This window comes from Schistocerca nitens, chromosome 4 (genome assembly GCF_023898315.1).
Source record: "Schistocerca nitens isolate TAMUIC-IGC-003100 chromosome 4, iqSchNite1.1, whole genome shotgun sequence".
Taxonomy (NCBI): Eukaryota; Metazoa; Arthropoda; class Insecta; order Orthoptera; family Acrididae; genus Schistocerca; species Schistocerca nitens.
In genome coordinates, this window is record NC_064617.1 from 869,636,944 (window position 1) to 869,659,840 (window position 22,897).

Genomic DNA, 22,897 nt, shown 5'->3' on the forward strand with positions numbered 1-22,897 from the left:
GCCACAAATTAATGCTCACAGTTTCTGATGATATTTTATCCAACACTGGACATGGTGTGTAAGAAACCTGTTATAAAATCTGACTGTGGTCACGGAGTTCCACATTTCTGGTACTGTAAGAGGCAAAGACTTCCACAGTCATCCTAATTATGAACTATCATGTTATCATTTTGCGAGGAGGAATGGAAGAACAAACAGTATTACAAACAAAATACATACTAATAACAGTTTTCTAGTATTTGTGCTGTTTCTAGGCTGACACAACATTGTATAATTTATTGTTAAGCATCACAGATCATGGATAAAAATATGGAAAGACCAAAAACGCAACACAATACCATGCCTAATATGGTGTAGGAAACCAGTTACCATTTAAAACTCCTTCCAATGATCTAAGAATGGATACAAATAGGTCCTCTATGGTTTTCAGTGGAATCCTATACATACCATTCTTTCTGCAAAATAGTGATAATTTCAGGTAATGATGATGGGAGATAGGCAGTGATCACACACTGTTTTCTCCAAATGTAGACCACCAAGGCTCTATGGCTGTGTGCATATACTGTACACTGCTGTGTAAGGCGGGTGACCTTGAGCGGGACTTAGCCGCTGGACGAGGCAGCCGGGTAACATGGGCCCTAGTATTACTAGGCCCGTGTTGCTGGAAAACTCACTTCCGGTTGCGCAACAGGCGCCGCCATTGCGCCGCGGAGTGCACTGACTTCCTGCCACGCCCTTGTTGCTTGATAACAGACTACACAGGCAGCTGCACGCTCAGTCGACTTGTGGCAGCCGCACGAAGCACACAGCCATGCCTTACCATCGTAGAAGATACTACAGGAGGCTAAGGATGCCAGTGTATAAAACCGTGGACACTTTTGGTTTTGTTCCTAATAATGTTGTTCAAGAAGAGCTTCTGAGTGGTCCTATTACATTTGTAGGTTGCAATATATATAGCTTCCAAATTTCTTCGAGGTCGGCGACGTAGGAGCGGTGATCGAAGCGCTGATGGTGTCTGGGGTCGGCAAGTAGCTGTGCGCCGCCATGATGGAGACGGAGGGCGTGAAGCAGCTGGTGACATCTGGTGACAGGAAGTTCTCGAACGACTGCTACCTGGCGTTCGCCCACAAGTACCGCGTGCCCGTGGTAGGGGCGGTGGCGCTGGGCGGCGGGCTCAGCTGGATGACCGACATGGTGGGCAACCCGTTCCCACACGCCTATCTGCCGGAGCCCATGCTGCCCCTCAGCACCGGCATGAGCTTCCTGCAGCGCATGCACAACTCGCTGTTCGGCAACTTCCTCAGGTTCTACCAGCAGATCTATTACCTCCCGTCGTTGGACTCCGTGGTTCGCCAGCATTTCAATGGCCCCAACGTGCCGCCCCTGGCAGACCTGGAGCGCAACACGTCACTCCTGCTGGTGAACACTCACATCAGCATCTATTACCCCCGGCCCCTGGTGCCGAACATAATAGAGGTTGGAGGCATGCAAATCAAGCCTCCGAAGAAGCTACTGCAGGACCTGCAGAAGTTCATGGATGACGCAAAAGATGGAGTCATATTCTTCAGTTTGGGCAGTAATATAAAGTGCTCAGACATTCCCGAGAAACAAAAGGCGGCGATTCTCAGCGTGTTCTCCAAACTGAAGCAGAATGTTCTGTGGAAATTTGATCTGGAAAGTATGTCCAACCAGCCAGCGAACCTAAAACTGAGCAAATGGTTTCCCCAAAATGATCTGCTCAACCACAAGAACATGAAGTCATTCATAATGCACGGTGGGCTGATGAGCATACAGGAGTCGATATCGGACAGTGTGCCGCTGCTGGGGATCCCGGTGTTCGGCGACCAGAACGCCAACCTGGCGAGGGCGGAGGCCGACGGCTTCGGAATGAAACTTAGGGTCAGCGAGCTGACTGAAGAGTCCTTCAGGAGGGCTGTCAACAAACTCCTGACCAACCCCAAGTACAAACAAAACGCGGAGAAACGTTCCGTCCTGTTCCACGACCGGCCAGAGAAGCTGATGGAGACGGCGGTGCACTGGACGGAGTACGTGATATGGCACAAGGGCACATACCACATGAGGTCTGCCTCGCTGGACCTGGCGTGGTACCAGTACCTGCTGCTCGATGTCATCGTGGTGCTGGTGGTGCTGCTGGGGGCGCTGCTGCTGCTTGTGGCGCTCACTGTCAGAGGTCTGTACAGGGCCGCCAGGGCGGCGCTGTGGTCGCAGCCAGCGGGCAAGAACAGGCCCAAGTGGGACTAGGGCCACCATTTCTGTAAACACACACACACGTACACACACATGCTGCAACGAGCTTTACATAACAAATAACAAAGAGGTGCACACTGCATAACACACAAGCAGTGGAGCTAATTTTTATCATTATTTGTATTGTTATTATTACTCATCCATCTCCTACTGTTCAAGAAGCAAAATGTATTGTGTGTATGAATGTGGCCTTTAAGTATGTCTGCTTGTGTCTGTATATGTGTGGATGGATGTGTGTGTGTGTGTGCGCGAGTGTATACCTGTCCTTTTTTCCCCCTAAAGTAAGTCTTTCCACTCCCGGGATTGGAATGACTCCTTACCCTCTCCCTTAAAACCCACATCCTTTTGTCTTTCCCTCTCCTTCCCTCTTTCCTGACAAAGCAACCGTTGGTTGCGAAAGCTGGAATTTTGTGTGTATGTTTGTGTGTCTATCAACATGCCAGCGCTTCCGTTTGGTAAGTTACATCATCTTTGTTTTTAGATATAATTGTCCCATGTGGAATGTTTCCCTCACATGGTACCAGCTACTAGGGCTCTTTTCCATCTCCATTCATGTATAGAGCACAGGATGAATGATTGCTTATATACCAATGTGCACACTGTATGTAGTCTAATCTTGTCTTTGTGATCCCTGCATGTGCAATATGTGGGGGTGGGAGGGGGTGGGCGTTGTAGTATATTCCTAGATTCACTACTTAAAGTTGGTACCAGAAACTTTCTGAGTAGATTTTCTGTCTTAAAGTGTCTGCCAGTTTCGTTCTTTCAGCATCTTCGTGACACTCTCATGTGTCTCGAACAAATCTGTAACTATTTGTGCTGTCCTCCTTCATATCCATTCAATAACCCCTGTTAGTCCTGTTTGGTATGCATCCCACACACTTCAGAACTATTCTAGGATGAAAAACTTTTGAGGCTTTTGTGGCCATCTGTTGACAAACTGCCTGTTCGCTTCTGTCTTGGTTTCTTCGGGTGACATTTATTTGATGATTTTTTAGATATTTCACCAGAATAAGTGGCTGGCATTGTCAAAGCTTCATGCTCCATGCTGGTGCCTCAGCTACAGATTCTATGTACCTGCTGCACAAATGTCTGAGGGAATTTCCCAAGTCATTATCATTGTGGTTCTCTCATTACAACCTGCAATGGTCATTCACTGTACCATGTGATGATTCCACCCAGAGGCTTTCCTCGGGGCTAATGGATACTGGATTTCCTTTCTCCAGTGAATGGCCATTTCAGGTAGCAAGAGGAGAAACAAAGTGGTAATACCAGGGAAAAGCCTTCATGTGTTGGTGTGCCAGATACTTATAATCTGCAGCTATGAGCTTGATTCCAGTCTGCCACCAACAGTGGTGGGTTTAGTTTCAACAATGCCAGCCACTCATGCTGGCAAAATGTCAGAAAAATCATGAAACAAACATCAGCCAAAGAACCTGAGACAGTAGCCAACAGTCTGTTTGTCATTATAGGACAGGTTGTACAAGTGTTTTTTTTATGCAGTCTGCCTGCTTTACCTATGACTGAGACTATGTGATAAGTCTGTGATGTTTGCCTGGTTTATTTCTCTGCTGATTGTCCTCGGTGTCGACGTACTGCATTGGTACACTGGCTGAAAAATGTGGTTTTTAATTTCGACACTGATTACTGTATGTAATGTAGTCAACAGGTGCACAGTTGCGTTTCACAGTTCTTTACTTTTACTGTTCACGACCCCCCAATAATACACAGTGCTATATTGTTTAACTTTCCATAAGCCTCATTAATAGGTTGCAGGCAAACATCCACATACTGCTACAATAGTTTCCTGTTGAACATCTACGAGCAGTAAAAGCCTAACCACACAGTTCACTGTTCTTGTAGAATAATAAGGTATGTATGGAACAGACACTGTCACTGTTTTAACACATGACCTACTGGTGTAACTGGTGTAACATTTATTTCACAGTTAAGTGGATGCATTGTTGTTAATCTAACCAATACAGGTTTCTTGTCTGAAACTTGGCCGTGGACTAGCTGTCTCAGGACCAAAAATTGTGCCCTTATATATCCTCACAATAATAGGTACTGAAACTACACATTGTTTGATGTTTAATTTACAGAAATTACAATTAAAACTTAACTCATTTGATTAACTGTATACATTGAAAACTAGTTCTTTTTAACAGTTTCTTCAACTACAAGAGTTAGGACAAATTATTTTTTTAAATGACAAAATTAACAGATATTGTTACACAATCAATACTTTTGACAAAACTGTTAATTACTTTGGAATTAATTAAGGGCTGGCTTTGCTAACATGTTTTCAAATAGAGCCAAATAGATCCTTTGAGAATACTATTAGTTGTTCCTCCAAATGTTTATAATTAGTACAGAATTTATATTTGTTTATAAGTCAACAACAGAATTTAAGTTATGAAACAATTACTAATTTCGCCCTATAATGAAAGATACTAACTAGGAATAGTCAAAATAAATTAGAAAATCAATTACATGCATAAAACTAAACACAAAATTCGATCTGGTGTTATATTCTGTAAAACTGAGGGCCAACCTTTCTTTTATGAAAATGCAGATTATGCTCACGTATGTTAATGGTAATTAGTTAAAAGTGAAAAAAGAATTTAAAGAGTCAGATGGCAAAACAAGAGGGGAAGTAAAATTATCCCAGCTTGCTTCGTCAAAAATTACATTTCATATCCCTACAAATTGTTATACCCACATATTTGTATGAGTTGACCAATTTCACTTGTAACTCATTGATATTAAGGTCATGGGACCCTATATTTCGTGAAGTGCACATTTTTACATTTCAGAACAGTTACGGAAAGCTGCTAATCTTTACACTACTTTGATGTGTTATCAAGATTTGACTGAATATTTGTGCAGCTTCTTTCAGACAGAATTTCGTTATAGATAACCGCATCATCCACAAAAAGTTGGAGGTTGCTATTAATATTGTCCGCAAGGTCATCAATATACAACAAGACCAGTGAGGGTCTCAACATGTTTCCATGGGGCACACCAGAAGTTCTACATCTGTCAGTGAATCCCCATCCAAAATAACTTGCTGCAATCTCCCTACAAAAAAACACTCAGTCCAGTCACAAATTTCACTTGCTTCCCATTAAAGTCATATTTTTTATAGTAAATGTAGTTGTGCTACTGAGTGAAGTGCTTTTTCAGAATGTATCTGATTACCTTGATTCATGGTTTTTAGGATGTCATGTATGGAAAGTATGAGCTGTGAGCCATATAATAAGTGTTTTTGGACACCATGCTGGTTGGCATGGAGGAGTTCATTCTGTTCAAGACACCTCAATATGTTTGAGCTCAGAAAATGTTGTAAGATTCAATAAAAAATTGGTGTCAAGGTCACTGGACAGTTCTTTTGTGGAACATAAAATGCCACCCTTAAATGTGTGAGAGAAGGGAAGCATTTTAATTACCACTGATGCTGAGTGAGAAAAAATATACATTTTATTTAGTTCTGTTTATAGTTGAACAGTGAACAGTGGTACTAGTGAATTCTCAGTCATACTATTGGAGCAACTTAATAGTTTGGGCCTCCATCATTCACAAATATGAAGATGAGTGAAAACTAGAAAATTTTAATCACGGTTAATGGAAGCTCACATAATAACTTAGCTGCTCCGTATAATGAGATAGTCAACTTTGATATCCTCAGGTGTTGTTGCTTCAGAAAGTGTAAAGGGAGATGGCATCAATAGTAACGAGCACTAACAACCCCAATCCCCAATTCCCATGGCCTTACTGCTACTGAACACTACCTTTCCCAATGCCCAACAAATTCAAAACCTACAACCTCCTTCCTAGTCGCCATGACCAACTATATCTTCACCCACAATTACTTCTCCTTTGAAGGCATTACCTACAAATAATTCTGGGATATGGCTATGGGCACATGCAAGGCACCATCCAATGCCAACCTTTTCATGGGCCACCTAGAGGAGTCCTTTCTAAACACCCAGAATCCTAAACCCCTCATCTGGTTCAGATCATTGATGACATCTTTGCAATCTGGACTGAGGGTGAGTACACCCTATCCACATTCCTCCACAACTTCACTTGGTCCTACTCAACCCGACAAGCCACTTTCCTAGATGTTGACCTTCACCTCAAAGATGGCTACATCAGTACTTCTGTCCATATCAGACCTACTAACCACCAGCAATACCTCCACTTCGACAGGTGCCACCCATACCAAGAAGTCCCTTCCACACAGCCTAGCCACGTTGTGGTCATCCCATCTGCAGTGATGAGCGGTTCCTCTTGAAATATACTGGCGGTCTCACTGGAGCCTTCACAGACCATAATTATTGTCTCAGCCTTGTACAAAAACAAATCTCCAGTGCCTTATCTTTCCAGTCTTCTACCACCTCCCAAAGTCCCTCCATCCGGCCACAGAGGAGCATTCCCCTCATAACTCAGTACCATCCAGGACTGGAGCAACTGAATTATATCCTCCACCAGTGTTTCGACTACCTCTTGTCATGGCCTGAAATGAGAAATATCCTGCCCACTATCTCTTCCCACCCCTCCAACAGTAGCACTCCACTGTCCACTGAACCTACATAATATACTCATCCATCCTTACACAACCCCTGTCCATCCTTACCTCATGGCCCATACCCCTGTAATAGACCTAGATGCAAGACCCGTCCCATACATTCTCCCGCCATCACCTTCTCCAGTCCAGTCACAAACATCTCATATCCCATCAAAGGCAGGGCTACTTGTGAAACCAGTCATGTAATCTACAAGCTAAGCTGCAGCCACTGTGCTGCGTTCTGTGGGCAAGACAACTAACAAACTGTCTATCTGCATGAATGGCCACCGACAAACTGTGGCCAAGAAACATGTGGACCACCCTGTTCCTGAGCACAATGCCAAACTGGACATCCTTCATTTCAATGGCTGCTTCACAGCCTGTGCTATATGGATCTCTCCCACCAACACCAGCTTTTCTGAAATACGCAGGTGGGAACTTGCCCTGCAATATATCCCACATTCCCACAACCCTCATGGCCTCAACCTTCATTAGTCATTGTCCTCACCCATCCAGCCCCTTCCCTGTCACCATTACAGTGCTACACAGCCCTCATTCCACCTTCGAACCCAGTCTTTTTACTTCTCTCCTTTCCCGGTACCCCCCACCCTTCCCCAGCTCACGCCTGACCTCCATCTAACTTCCAGCACTTCACTGTCTGCCACTCTTACCCTACTGTCCCTCTCCCTCCCTGCCTCAACTTCCTCCTTACCCCCACCCAGTCAACACTTCTGTCATGCACTTGTGCTGCTGCTTGCAGTGTGGGTCAGTTACCTGAGACTACAGTCATGTGGGTGAATTGAGCATGTGCTTCTCTCTCTCTCTCTCTCTCTCTCTCTCTCTCTCTGTGTGTGTGTGTGTGTGTGTGTGTGTGTGTGTGTGTGTGTGTGTGTGCGTGCATAAGATGGGCCACATATTGCCCTACATGTTCTGATATTCAGTTTGTTTAAGTTTACTCAATTTCATATACAATTTCAATGAATTTTACAGTACAACAATTTAAATTACATTTTAGTTAACTATAAACAAATCACTTTGAATAAAGTATTGTTAACAGTACTTTGGTTTGCTGTCAAGTAGAGCTATCATTATATAGAATCATAATGAATAAACATCATAGCTTTTCAGAAGTGGGAGAGAAGTAAATTTTCAAGAATATTTGGAGCAACATGACTACACAGTTCATATCACGAAATTTCAAAGTTGGATTATTACCAAATAGCTTACTCCCTTCGTTGCTAATATAAAATGGGTAGCATGCTAATGTAGGTTAGTGAAATGCTCTTCTACAATCCTGAAGGTGGAATGTAGACAATTTGTAAAAGGATTACAATCCAGCACACAGAGATATAATATCAAATGTAGGTGTAAACGTCAAAAATAATGAGATGCAGGTGGTGTGAAGCACCAAAAACATTAAATCACCAAACCACATAAGAAAAACACCCAAAACATATAAAATTACAAAGGTATAGCATTAATAGTGGGTAACACTTTAAAAACAAACAATTCAAAATATAGAAACTTACAGTGTTATTAGTTACCAATTACAACAATATATCCTAAAAGTATATATGAGATACTCTCATGGTGTGAATCAAAACAAAGTTCAAAAATGTGTAACATAGGATTCCTATCTAAGTAATACAAGATACATTTCTGCATTCATCTTGAAACTTCATTTTCCTGTGCAAGTTATTTCTTCTGGTGGGATCTCAACCCTCTATAGTTTAATGTGGCATTTCAAGCAACACTGTCTTTTTCAGTGCCTGAAACCCCACACTGTATAAGTTTCCACCTTGATGGATGACATCATGTACAGTAAACAAAAGATTCTGCTATTTATGTACATTTATGATAATGATTTTCTGTTTAACTCATTTTTCACTTCAGAATGCAGTTCCTGAAAAAGGTTATTTCACCACAAAACTACACAAAACATGTAGTAGAAACCGGTAGCAGATACAGGAAAACCTCAAGGAGGGGGTGCTAAAGATATCTTAAGCTACCTTTACTTTTACTGTAATAAAAAATAATTGAGTGACATGCAAAGTTTAAGAAAATTTAATTAAACTTCTATAGCAACAGTAGAGGTGGAAGCAGCAATTGTACCTACACACATAACAAACGCTGCAGCAGCAGTACCTACCACACTTCATCTACAGGATTCAACAGCAGCAGAAGAAGAAGCAACAACCTTATCTCCTCAGTCACCAGATGCCACAACTGTGCCTCCACACACCATAACAGCAGTTTGATCAATTCCTGTAGTAGCAGCCTCATCTACAATATCATCACAAGAAGGGAAGAGTAGGCATACAACAGCAGCTGTGCTACCACTCCAAGTGAACAATTTTTTAGTAAAAGGCAACAAGAGGCAGAAATCCGATAGATAAGCCTTGTAAAAGGTTTGAAAACCAATCACCATAGTGTTCAGTGTGTAAGCGATAAAAGTGTGGATCTTAAAATATGTTACCGTAACATTCAAGGACTGAAAGATAAAGAACTTATCATAAATGAGTTTGGTCTTGATAACCAGTTTGATATTTTTAGTCTGAGTGAACACTGGGCTAATGAGAATGAACTTGCAAATTTGACAATTTTAGCATAGTAAATAGCTAGTGTAGGAAAGAGCACATTAGAGGTGGTGTGGCAATTTATTCCAACCAGTCACTCAATTGTACAATAACCAAACTATACCTAAATTCCTTGTGTGAAGTTACGGGTATAATCATTAATAGTCATAAGCTAATAGTAGTATCCATGTACAGATCACCAAAGGGAAGTGTTAACATATTTTCAGAAAAAATGGACATGCTACTGAGTGAATTAAGTAATATTAAATGGCTACACTATGATATTGCAATAGGAGGTGATTTGAATGCTGATTTTGATGTTACTAAATGTAAGGGTAGTGCTGCAGATCTGGAAAACTTACTAAGAGAATACAATTTACATCATGTAAATAACAGGCCCACAAGAAACAAAGCATGTTTAGATAACATCTTTGTAAACGTCAAGACCACTGAAAACACATGCGAAGTTGTAGTGTTCCCATTCTCTGACCATGACTCCGAATCCCTAAAATTATGCAAGTAAAATTCCCCTCAATAGGAGCAATGCAAACAGACCTGTCCCAACAGTTGTGATTACCAGACCCGTAACTGAAGATAAAATTAACACATCAAGTAATGACCTGCCAGCCAAAATAATATTTGATAGATTTTTTAATGCATTCTTGACCCTATTTAACCATAGTATTCCCATAAAGAAAATCAAAATAATGGACAGCAGCCGCAAATCCAGATCTCAAAACAGACAAAATATATGGTACACTAAACAGCTGACAGATCTGAAGAAACCAGTTTTGTTACTGTACAACATATACAATAGTATGACGTCTGACTATGCCAAATCAGCCTATGTGGAATGCAGTAATGAATACAAAAAGCCATCCTGCAAGCCAAAAAAACCTACAATGCCAACAGCATAGATAATTCCACCAATAAATGCAAAACCGCTTGGAAAGTAATTAACAGTGCTGCCACAGATACTAAAAAAGACAAAATTAATATCCCACCTCAAACACTCAATGAGTTTTTTATTAATTCTGTGAAAGAAATACGAGATGCAATTATCAAACCAGACATTAGTCCATCAGAGTTACTCTCCCATAATTGGGGTAGACAGTCACTAAATACAAGCATGTTAACCTTCTCCGAAGTATCACCTAGATTTGTACAGGGGGTCATAAAACAACTGAAATCATCTGATAGCTTAGATATATATGGCATATCATGCAACTTTCTAAAAAAAAGTGTGTGATTGCATTCTGTACCCTTTAACCCATTGCATAAATAAGTGCTTACTTGGGGGATATTTTCCTGATGAGTTAAAACTGTCTAGGATCGTCCCAGTATACAAAAAGGGAGATAAAGACTCTCCATCTAGTTACAGGCCTATTTCAATAGTACCCGCATTCTCCAAGGTAATAGAATACATCATGTACCAACAATTACCATCTCACTTTGAAAATCTAGGAATAATTAATGCTACACAATACGGGTTTAGGAAGAATCTGTCAAACATTGATGCAATGGACATGGTAGTCAGTTACATCCTCAAAGTTTTTGAGGACAAAGGCTTTGCTCAAGTCTCATTCTGCGACCTAAGCAAGGCTTTCGACTGTGTTGAGCACACGCCACTACTAGAGAAACTAGAATTCTATGGCATCAAAGGAAACAGTCTCAGACTATTAAAAGCTTATCTCAAAAACCATAAACAGGTAGTTTGTGTCGGTAAGGAAATGTCAAACATAGAAAAATGTTAAAGTAGGTGTGCCTCAGGGATCTGTACTGGGCCCCTTCCTGTTTCTGATAATGATCAATGACCTCCCCTCATTTATTCGATCCACCACTGTATTGTATGCAAATGATACGACTATTCTTCATAGCAGTAACAATCTTAATGATCTTAAAACCTGTGCTGAAAATACACTCACTCACGCAGCATATTGGTTCAGAGCAAATGGTTTCCTGCTAAATGAAAATAAAACTCAGCAGATAATATTCACTCTAAGAGACAAGCCACTATCTGATGACCCTAGTTCTGCTAAATTCCTGCGAGTTTATTTAGATGAAAAGTTATCCTGGGGCCAACATATAAACTATATTAGTAGTAAGCTATCTAGAGTAATTTATTTATTAAGACAACTCAGAAATTGTGTACCTGAAACATACATCAGATCATCTTATTTTGCATTTTTCCAAAGTATAATATCCTATGGCATTATCTTGTGGGGTAACTGTAGTGATATACATGACATCCTATTATTGCAGAAGAAAGAAATTAGGATAATTACAAATTCTTCACATAAGGCTCACTGCAAACCCTTATTTATTATACAAAAAATTATGACAGTAATAAACCTCTATATATACAATGTCTTAATCTTTACGAAGAAGAACCTACAAGATGTGAAACGTAGAGAAAATGTACATTGTTACAACACAAGAAGCATCAAACACATATACATACCTTACCACAGATTATCAAACTCAATAAATAGCTATAAAGTCACAGGGCACAAACTACTTAATAAGCTGCCACATGCTATACAGGATCTTCCTCAACATACATTCAAAGAAAGACTGCATGAATGGTTTATTGCCCACCCGTTCAATGATATCAATGAATTCTTCACCTTTAAAATGCAGTAATCCAACAGATGACCCACTGTACAGTTATTGTAATATAAGCTAAAATATTTCAGTAGTCAATACCTTATCACACTGTATTATAAATTGTATCTTCATTTGATGTTGTCAATTGCTGTAATGGCATAAACACAATAAAATCTTTATTATTATTATTATTATTATTATTATTATTATTATACACATACACAAGACAATGCTATCTTATGATACAAAAAAGTTACGATTGTGGTTCTCTTCCTTAAATTTGTTCATTACATCATCAATAGGAAAATCAATTTCAGGGTGAGTGTTCACCAGAGCTAAACCATTAAATCGATCCTCCTTCATTGTCGACCTCGGCCATGTCTTTGTACGCTGCAATGTTGAAAAAATTTCTTTCTACTGTAGCAATAGATGCAGGTAGACAAGCAAATATTTTGTACAGTTTGTGCAATGCAGGATATTTTTACTGAGAAATTAATATTAATTACTATTATTAATACTTCACAATCAACTGCTCACTCTCACTCTTTACTAATTTTTACACTCGTACTTGCTACAACTAGGACTTTTTACTTATTCATTCTTCAGTCTTTATGTTTCTGCTTCTGAATGTAAACTAGCTTTCTACTCAGCAAAGATTCCATATTTATAATGCTATATTTTGAAGGTTCTCTGGACAAGAAAACAGTAGAATACAACGGTTGGAACTTAAATAGTAAATACAGTAAAATGTGGAGTGCCGCAGGGCTTGGTGCTTGGTCCTTTACTTTTCTTAATCTTTGTAAATGACCTCCCATGGTGTGTGACCCAAGAAGCACACTTCACCCTATTTGATGATGACACAACCATTATGACTGACAAGGTACCCAACTGCAATCTAGAGAACACTGTGATCACTATATTCCACGACGTTCTAGATTGGTTCGCTGCAAATGGTCTGTCCCTCAATGTTAATAAGACTCATTTCATTCAGTTTCAAACAGTAAACAAAAAACTGGAAAATGTTGAAATAAAATGTGGAGACAAAGAAATAGTGAAAGTTGTATCTTCCAAATTTCTGGGTTTACATATTGATAACAAACTAAACTGGTCTGTCCACATCACTGACCTATGTAAAAGACTGAATTCAGCAGCATTTGCCATTCGCTCAATTGCATCTGTTTATGACATGGAAACAATCAAAACTGCATATGTTGGTTATTTCCATTCACTTATGACATGTTGTTGTTGTTGTGGTCTTCAGTCCTGAGACTGGTTTGATGCAGCTCTCCATGCTACTCTATCCTGTGCAAGCTTCTTCATCTCCCAGTACCTACTGCAACCTACATCCTTCTGAATCTGCTTAGTGTATTCATCTCTTGGTCTCCCTCTACGATTTTTACCCTCCACGCTGCCCTCCAATGCTAAATTTGTTATCCCTTGATGCCTCAAAACATGTCCTACCAACCGATCCCTTCTTCTTGTCAAGTTGTGCCACAAACTTCTCTTCTCCCCAATCCTATTCAATACCTCCTCATTAGTTACGTGATCTACCCACCTTATCTTCAGCATTCTTCTGTAGCACCACATTTCGAAAGCTTCTATTCTCTTCTTATCCAAACTAGTTATCGTCCATGTCTCACTTCCATACATGGCTACACTCCATACAAATACTTTCAGAAACGACTTCCTGACACCTAAATCTATACTCGATGTTAACAAATTTCTCTTCTTGAGAAACGCTTTCCTTGCCATTGCCAGTCTACATTTTATATCCTCTCTACTTCGACCATCATCGGTTATTTTACTCCCTAAATAGCAAAACTCCTTTACTACTTTAAGTGTCTCATTTCCTAATCTAATTCCCTCAGCATCACCTGACTTAATTTGACTACATTCCATTATCCTCGTTTTGCTTTTGTTGATGTTCATCTTATATCCTCGTTTCAAGACACTGTCCATTCCGTTCAACTGCTCTTCCAAGTCCTTTGCTGTCTCTGACAGAATTACAATGTCATCGGCGAACCTCAAAGTTTTTACTTCTTCTCCGTGAATTTTAATACCTACTCCGAATTTTTATTTTGTTTCCTTTACTGCTTGCTCAATATACAGATTGAATAACATCGGGGAGAGGCTACAACCCTGTGTCACTCCCTTCCCAACCACTGCTTCCCTTTCATGCCCCTCGACTCTTATAACTGCCATCTGGTTTCTGTACAAATTGTAAATAGCCTTTCGCTCCCTGTATTTTACCCCTGCCACCTTTAGAATTTGAAAGAGAGTATTCCAGTCAACATTGTCAAAAGCTTTCTCTAAGTCTACAAATGCTAGAAACGTAGGTTTGCCTTTTCTTAATCTTTGTTCCAAGATAAGTCGTAAGGTCAGTATTGCCTCACGTGTTCCAACATTTCTACGGAATCCAAACTGATCTTCTGCGAGGTCGGCTTCTACCAGTTTTTCCATTCGTCTGTAAAGAATTCGCGTTAGTATCTTGCAGCTGTGACTTATTAAACTGATAGTTCGGTAATTTTCACATCTGTCAACACCTGCTTTCTTTGGGATTGGAATTATTATATTCTTCTTGAAGTCTGAGGGTATTTCGCCTGTCTCATACATCGTGCTCACCAGATGGTAGAGTTTTGTCATGACTGGCTCTCCCGAGGCCATCAGTAGTTCTAATGGAATGTTGTCTACTCCCGGGGCCTTGTTTCGACTCAGGTCTTTCAGTGCGCTGTCAAACTCTTCACGCAGTATCTTATCTCCCATTTCGTCTTCATCTACATCCTCTTCCATTTCCATAATATTGTCCTCAAGTACATCGCCCTTGTATAAACCCTCTATATACTCCTTCCACCTTTCTGCCTTCCCTTCTTTGCTTAGAACTGGGTTGCCATCTGAGCTCTTGATATTCATACAAGTGGTTCTCTTCTCTCCAAAGGTCTCTTTAATTTTCCTGTAGGCAGTATCTATCTTACCCCTAGTGAGACAAGCATCTACATCCTTACATTTGTCCTCTAGCCATCCCTGCTTAGCCATTTTGCACTTTCTGTCGATCTCATTTTTGAGACGTTTGTATTCCTTTTTACCTGCTTCATTTACTGCATTTTTATATTTTCTCCTTTCATCAATTAAATTCAATATTTCTTCTGTTACCCAAGGATTTCTATTAGCCCTCGTCTTTTTACCTACTTGATAGTCTGCTGCCTTCACCACTTCATCCCTCAGAGCTACCCATTCTTCTTCTACTGTATTTCTTTCCCCTATTCCTGTCAATTGTTCCCTTATGCTCTCCCTGAAACTCTGTACAACCTCTGGTTCTTTCAGTTTATCCAGGTCCCATCTCCTTAAATTCCCACCTTTTTGCAGTTTCTTCAGTTTCAATCTGCAGTTCATAACCAATAGATTGTGGTCAGAATCCACATCTGCCCCAGGAAATGTCTTACAATTTAAAACCTGGTTCCTAAATCTCTGTCTTACCATTATATAATCTATCTGAAACCTGTCAGTATCTCCAGGCTTCTTCCATGTATACAGCCTCCTTTCATGATTCTTGAACCAAGTGTTAGCTATGATTAAGTTATGCTCTGTGCAAAATTCTACAAGGCGGCTTCCTCTTTCATTCCTTCCCCCCAATCCATATTCACCTACTATGTTTCCTTCTCTCCCTTTTCCTACTGACGAATTCCAGTCACCCATGACTATTAAATTTTCGTCTCCCTTCACTACCTGAATAATTTCTTTTATCTCGTCATACATTTCATCTATTTCTTCTTCATCTGCAGAGCTAGTTGGCATATAAACTTGTACTACCGTAGTAGGCATGGGCTTTGTGTCTATCTTGGCCACAATAATGCATTCACTATGCTGTTTGTAGTAGCTAACCCGCACTCCTATTTTTTTATTCATTATTAAACCTACTCCTGCATTACCCCTATTTGATTTTGTATTTATAACCCTGTAATCACCTGACCAAAAGTCTTGTTCCTCCTGCCACCGAACTTCACTAATTCCCACTATATCTAACTTTAACCTATCCATTTCCCTTTTCAAATTTTCTAACCTACCTGCCCGATTAAGTGATCTGACATTCCACGCTCCGATCCGTAGAACGCCGACATATGGCACCTTATTCTGGGGAAATCAACCACAAGCAAATAAAATCTTTGTTGCACAGAAGAGAGTTATCAGGATTATGAGTAGGTTGCATCCTAGATCTTCTTGCAGAAATTTATTCAAACAGCTGGGGATCCTCACCATGCCTTGTCAATACATCTTCTCACTAATGTGCTTCGTGAACAAAAATTATGCAATTTACAAAATGAATAGTGCGTACCATGATCACAATAAAAGAAGAAAAAATGTCTTCACAATGATTTTAAAAAATCTCAGCATGGTACAGAAAGGAGTTCATTATTCAAGTATAAAAGTGTTCAATAAACTTCCTGTCCATATCAAATCAGCCATTGGGGAGCTTACTAAATTCAAAACAGAGCTAAAACTTTATCTTTTGGATAATTCTTTCTACTCTTTACAGGAATTCTTTGATAATGTGTAATACTTCTTGAATTTGTGTTTAATTTCATTCATTTCTAATAAAACTGGTTACATAGATTAGCATATTACTTGTTGGCAGAATAATTTTTTAGATGAAGTACTTTAAGTTTGTTTATGTAATCATCTACATCATTACTGTACTATTATTTATGCAATCACCTATGTCATTACTGTACTATTGTCTGTGTTGTTATCTGAATTTTTGTGTGTAATTATTTGACATGTGGATGTACTTTTTCATGTATCTGCTTATATATGTTAAATTGGTTGCCTCATGGTCATCTACATGTGACGATTACTGTAATAACCTGACATGTTCTACATCCTAGCAATACACTCGCATCAAAGATCCATGGAACTCGAAAATAAATAAATAAATTAATTAAATAAATAAATAAACTATTTATTTACAGCTCGTACAAAACAGATATATGTTTCAAAGCTTTACTGACCTTCAAAGTAGTCACCAGCATTGTGTATAACCCATTGCCAGCAATGTGGAAGTCATAGGATACTCTTAGCAGTGCCAGTTGTGTTGACAGTTCAAGTGGTGTGGTCTGTTGCCCGACAATTTGTAGCAGTTCTGAAGCGAATGCCATGAAGTGTTTCCATCGGTTTAGAAATCGAGTTGAACTCACAAGGGCCTAAGTCAGGGGAGTGCAGTAGGTGGTATAGCACTTGGCAACCCCATCAGTCAAACAGATCAGTAACAGCTTGCACTGTACATGCTTGAGCATTGTCCTGCAAAATGATGGTCATGTCCTGCAGAAAGTATCATCACTTCTGTCTCTAAGCTGGTCATAGGTTGTGTTCCAAAAATGAACAGCATTCAATTTTTGGTGGCAGAGGGAGTTGGAGGCCGTGAAATGTATTGACAGATGAAGGCTGTGTACAGTGAGTACCGTCAGAGTTGTTCAAGTGTTGTGGAATGGCACAAACAATTCCTTGAGGGGCACAAGTCACTGGAAGACGATGTTCATCCTGGACAGGCTCTTGGTGTCATCACACATGGTTGCTGAAGTGACTGCTTTAGTCTTGGACAACCGCAGAATCACCGTGGACAAGATCCATCTGTTACTGGGTATTAGCATGAGCACCACCAACACCATAATGCATCAACACTTGAACTTTTGAAAAATCTGGGCGCAGTGGGTTCCCCACCAACTGATTGCTGAACAGTGCAATACTCAAATGGTGCTGTCTTTGAGTCATCTGTAATTTTATCATGAGGAGGAATATGGCTTTCTGCCATGTATTGTCACAGGGGACAAAACATCATGTCACCATTTTGAACCAGAAAGCAAGTGTCAGAGCAAGCAGGGGAAACATGTGACTTCACCACCTTCATAGAAATCAAAGGCCGTGCACACCAGTTCTGATAAGATCATTATGTCCTTATTTTTTGACCACAAGGACCCACCGCTTGTTGAGTTCCTGGAACAGTGAACCATCATAAATGCCCAGTGTTATCAAGCCGCTTTAGAGAATCATCGACGAGCCATCAAGTCGAAACACTGACGCATGTTGTCCAATGGCGTTATCCTCCTGCATGATAATGCCTGCCCACACACGGCCAATGCAATGAAGATGACATTGCAGCACTTTTGGTGGGAAATGATGGAACATCCACTGTAAAGTCCTGACCTTTTACCGTGTGACTTTCATGTGTTTGTACCTCTAAAATTAGCTATTCGCAGACATCGATTCACAATGGACAATGAAGTGTGTGACTGGGTCCAGGCCTGAATCTGACAGCAGCCTACTAGCTTCTTCACAGATGGAATCAACTGGCTATTGTCACAATGTGATAAAAGTGCCAACAGTTTTGGCAACCATTTTTGAGTATGTGTAGCGTGTGTAACTACATTTTTGAGTTTCTAAAATCATTACTGTTACTTTACACTAGTGACCAGGTTTCATTTGAATGCCTCTTATACATATCATAGGCTGCTGCTCCTTGCTGGATATATAACCTCAGTTCCATTATATCCCTCAATTAGACCTTATCTCTGTTGCCATTGGACTCTACATGGGAATCTCTTCTGCTTGAACCAAAAGTGTAATGCTTCATTTAGTTTCGCAAAAGTTGAACTTCACAGGCACTTGTGTTACAATGGTCTGGCTAGGTTGTCAGCTTTGGTTCCAAAAATTATCAGTTTTTCTTTGTGTCTCTTTGTTTGTATGTCAAAATTCTGACAAATGTTTACTGCAGATTCGCCCATTTCAACTTTTCTATAACTTCTTATTTCTTCTCAGTTCTTTGAACAGCATGTCTGCAGTTATCTGTCATCTTCCAAGCACATGTAAAGTGTCCTTCAATAACAAGAGGAAATGTGACACATGTTAATCATCCGTTTTAAAAACTACATTATCATAGAGGTCTGTCAGAGTTAGAAAATTATGATGATGAACTAGTTCCTCCAGGCAATGTTTAAAAATTTGTTTTTATTTGGTATCAACACATAGATGTAGTCCGAAGGGAACTCTCTCAGAAGAAAATCCAAACCATTTTCTTTTACTGTTGGCTTTAGCAAGATGGAAATCAACAACATTTAGTGTCAAGGGAAAAGGCTAGGTAAACATACAGGGTGGAAATTGACCGTGGATATGTTGCAAGGGTAGAATCCTTCAATTTACTTGAAGCTCAAATTGGAAACAACAGAAAAATATTTCAGCAGTGTCCCATAGCGGGACTGGAGCCCCCATCATCTTTTGGTGGTGAAATGTGAAGCACTTCAATCATAGTGTATTTTAAATGAAAATATATACATTCTAATACTAACATAATACTTCAAACTTAATTTTGGTAAAACCACCAAATTGTGCATGGATAATACACAAAACTGATAATCTGCAGACAGATAACTGGAATCTTCCTGTACTATGCAGTAGCTGACTTCAGCACAGTAATGTTATCTACATAAGTAGGCCTTATGAACTGTTATGTTTTGATGATGCTCATCTGCAGTAGCCTTGATGTCATCTTATACTCATTAGTATATACATCTACATCTACATGACTACTCTGCAATTCACATTTAAGTGCTTGGCAGAGGGTTCATTGAACCACAATCATACTATCTCTCTACCATTCCACTCCCAAAAAGCACGCGGGAAAAACAAACATCTAAACCTTTCTGTTCGAGCTCTGATTTCTCTTATTTTATTTTGATGATCATTCCTACCTATGTACGTTGGGCTCAACAAAATATTTTCGCATTCGGAAGAGAAAGTTGGTGACTGAAATTTCGTAAATAGATCTTGCCGCGACGAAAAACGTCTTTGCTTTAATGACTTCCATCCCAATTCGCGTATCATATCTGCCACACTCTCTCCCCTATTACGTGATAATACAAAACGAGCTGCCCTTTTTTGCACCCTTTCGATGTCCTCCATCAATCCCACCTGGTAAGGATCCCAAACCGCGCAGCAATATTCTAACAGAGGATGAACGAGTGTAGTGTAAGCTGTCTCTTTAGTGGACTTGTTGCATCTTTTAAGTGTCCTGCCAATGAAACGCAACCTTTGGCTTACCTTCCCCACAATATTATCTATGTGGTCTTTCCAACTGAAGTAGTTCGTAATTTTAACACCCGGGTACTTAGTTGAATTGACAGCCTTGAGAATTGTACTATTTATCGAGTAATCGAATTCCAATGGATTTCTTTTGGAACTCATGTGGATCACCTCACACTTTTCGTTATTCAGCGTCAACTGCCACCTGCCACACCATACAGCAATCTTTTCTAAATCGCTTTGCAACTGATACTGGTCTTCGTGTTGTGGATTGGCAGGAGAGCCAACCCATGGAGTTTGGAGGAAGCCGAAAGGCAAGCGTTTAAGCTCACGCAGGCTGGCGTGAGGTCTGGAACAGGACAAGGCAATCAGAACCCAGAAAAACGGACGCAGATGGTGGAATACTTGACTTTAATCCATCAATGTTGAACGTAGCTCTTGTCTGTACATTCTTCACAATATCAATAGCAACTGATAATGGCGCCTTGCTAGGTCGTAGCAAATGACGTAGCTGAAGGCTATGCTAACTATCGTATCGGCAAATGAGAACGTATTTTGTCAGTGATCCATCGCTAGCAAAGTCGGTTGTATAACTGGGGCGAGTGCTAGGAAGTCTCTCTAGACCTGCCGTGTGACGGTGCTCGCTCTGCAATCACTGATAGTGGCGACACGCGGGTCCGACGTATACTAACGGACCCTGGCCGATTTAAAGGCTACCACCTAGCAAGTGTGGTGTCTGGTGGTGACACCACATTCCTCCCCCGCAAATCGGCGTACAGTTGTGTTATAAGGCTTCCGCCCGCCATGGAGAGGACCCCATGTTGACGTATGCGACGAGGTGGGGAGCGTAACAACAGGCGAGGCTGTGCCACCTGCACCCTGCCATTCGGTCTGAGGGGAGCTAGGAAATACCTGAAAACCTGCTCCAGGGTGCATGCCAACATGCAGTGTATGCGCCCGCAGAGAGACAGGAGGGGCCGATGGTTCGACCTCCATCGGGCCGGGGCACCCGACGGGCGAAGACGACATATGGTCCGGCGCGGGCAAGAGTTCCATATCAGAGGACAACTGGTCACGGGAAGCAATCGGCGGCGCGTGACCCAGGGAGGCGCCCGGCGGCTGCAGTGAAGCGTCCAGTGCGGGCGTCGCCGGCGGGAGAACAGGCAGCCGCGGCGGCGGCGCGTCGCCATGGGGCAAAATGGAAGGCAGCGTCGGTAACAGCTGGGGCTGAGGCGAGCCAGTAGATGGGTCCCCAGGGCGCTGACCGGACGGCCCCGTCGCTGAAAGCAGACGGGGAGCGGCAGAACCCGTGCGACGACAGAGGCGCAGCTGATTGAGATGCCGACGCACCTCACAAGAGGCCCCCAAAACCAGATAAAGAGCGCGTCCGAGGCACTGAAGAATGCACCCTTCAAGCCAACGCCGTGAACCTCGATAGTGGCGGTAGTAGACAACGTCGCCTGGAGCAAAAGCAGGTGTCTGCCACTGCACAGGAACCTGATGCGGCGGATGTAGCAAAGACATCAAGGTTCGATGAGGACGACCGTGGAGCAACTCAGCCGGCGAGCGACCATCTCAGGGCTGAGAGCGATACGAGGACAAAAAGAGCAACAACGCGTCCTCCCGAGAATGTGACTCTTTCAACTTCAACATCTGGGACTTGAAAGTCCTGACCAATCGTTCAGCGGCACCGTTTGACTGAGGCGAAAACGGCGTGGCTGTCAGATGTTGAATACCATTGGCCTTGCAGAATGACTGAAATTCTGCGGACATGAATTGTGGGCCATTGTCGGAAACAATAGTCTGCGGAAGACCTTCAATGCAAAAGATAGCAGATAACGCTTGGATGGTGGCAGATGACGTCGTGGAAGACATCTGGACAACAAAAGGAAAATTACTGAATGAATCTACCACAACCAACCATCGAGCATTCCAGAATGGACAGCCGGCCGGAGTGGCCATGCGGTTCTGGGCACTACAGTCTGAAACCGGGCGACCGCTACGGTAGCAGGTTCGAATCCTGCCTCGGGCATGGATGTGTGTGATGTCCTTAGGTTAGTTAGGTTTAATTAGTTCTAAGTTCTAGGCGACTGATGACCTCAGCAGTTAAGTCGCATAGTGCTCAGAGCCAGCCAGAATGGACCAGCAAAATCGATGTGTAAGCGTTGCCAAGGGGAAGTGGCTTTTGGCCATGCAAAGAATTTCCGCAGCGGGGCGGATTGTTGTTCGTTACACGCCATGCAAGAAGAGCACATATTCGTAATCGCGGCATCGATTCCGAACCAAGTACAGTGCTGACGAGCAAGTTGTTTCGTCTCGCTATACCCCAATGTCCCTGGTGGAGAAGCCGTAAGACAGAGGACTGTAACGAACGTGGGACCACGACCCTGGACCGATCATTATCAGAACGCAACAGCAAAACACCACGTCGTACAAAAAGTCTCTCTTTGTGAGCAAAAAATCGGCGAACCAACGGATCCCCGTTCCATGACTTTGACAAGGGCCATTGCGTAGCAACAAAACGCAGAACGGTAGCAAGGACAGGGTCAGCAGCTGTGGCTGTAGCTACACGACGAAAATCAATCGGAAATGATTCGACCACATCATCAGTTTCCGCATCAATGAACCTGCAAGCAAGTTTGGAGGAATCAAGTGCTCTATCCTCAGCAACAGGCAAACGGGACAATGCATCGGCGTTTCCATGCTTAGCAGTGGACCGATACAAGATATCGTAGCGGTACTGCGAGAGGAAAATAGACCAGCGAATGAATTTCTGGGCTGTACGCGGAGGTACAGGCTTGGTTGGATGAAA

The 22,897-nt window shown here is 41.6% G+C and overlaps 1 protein-coding gene across 1 annotated transcript in view; it reads left to right on the forward strand.

The window, feature by feature from the left end:
* The first annotated feature begins 1,044 nt into the window (after positions 1 to 1,044).
* The window catches only part of LOC126252626 (UDP-glucosyltransferase 2-like), a 33,187-nt gene continuing 11,334 nt past the window's right edge, over positions 1,045 to 22,897 (forward strand). The window contains exons 1-2 of the mRNA XM_049953526.1: positions 1,045 to 2,172; positions 2,878 to 2,892. Coding sequence (XP_049809483.1) covers positions 1,045 to 2,172; positions 2,878 to 2,892 — 1,143 coding nt within the window. The remainder of the gene's footprint in view (positions 2,173 to 2,877; positions 2,893 to 22,897) is intronic.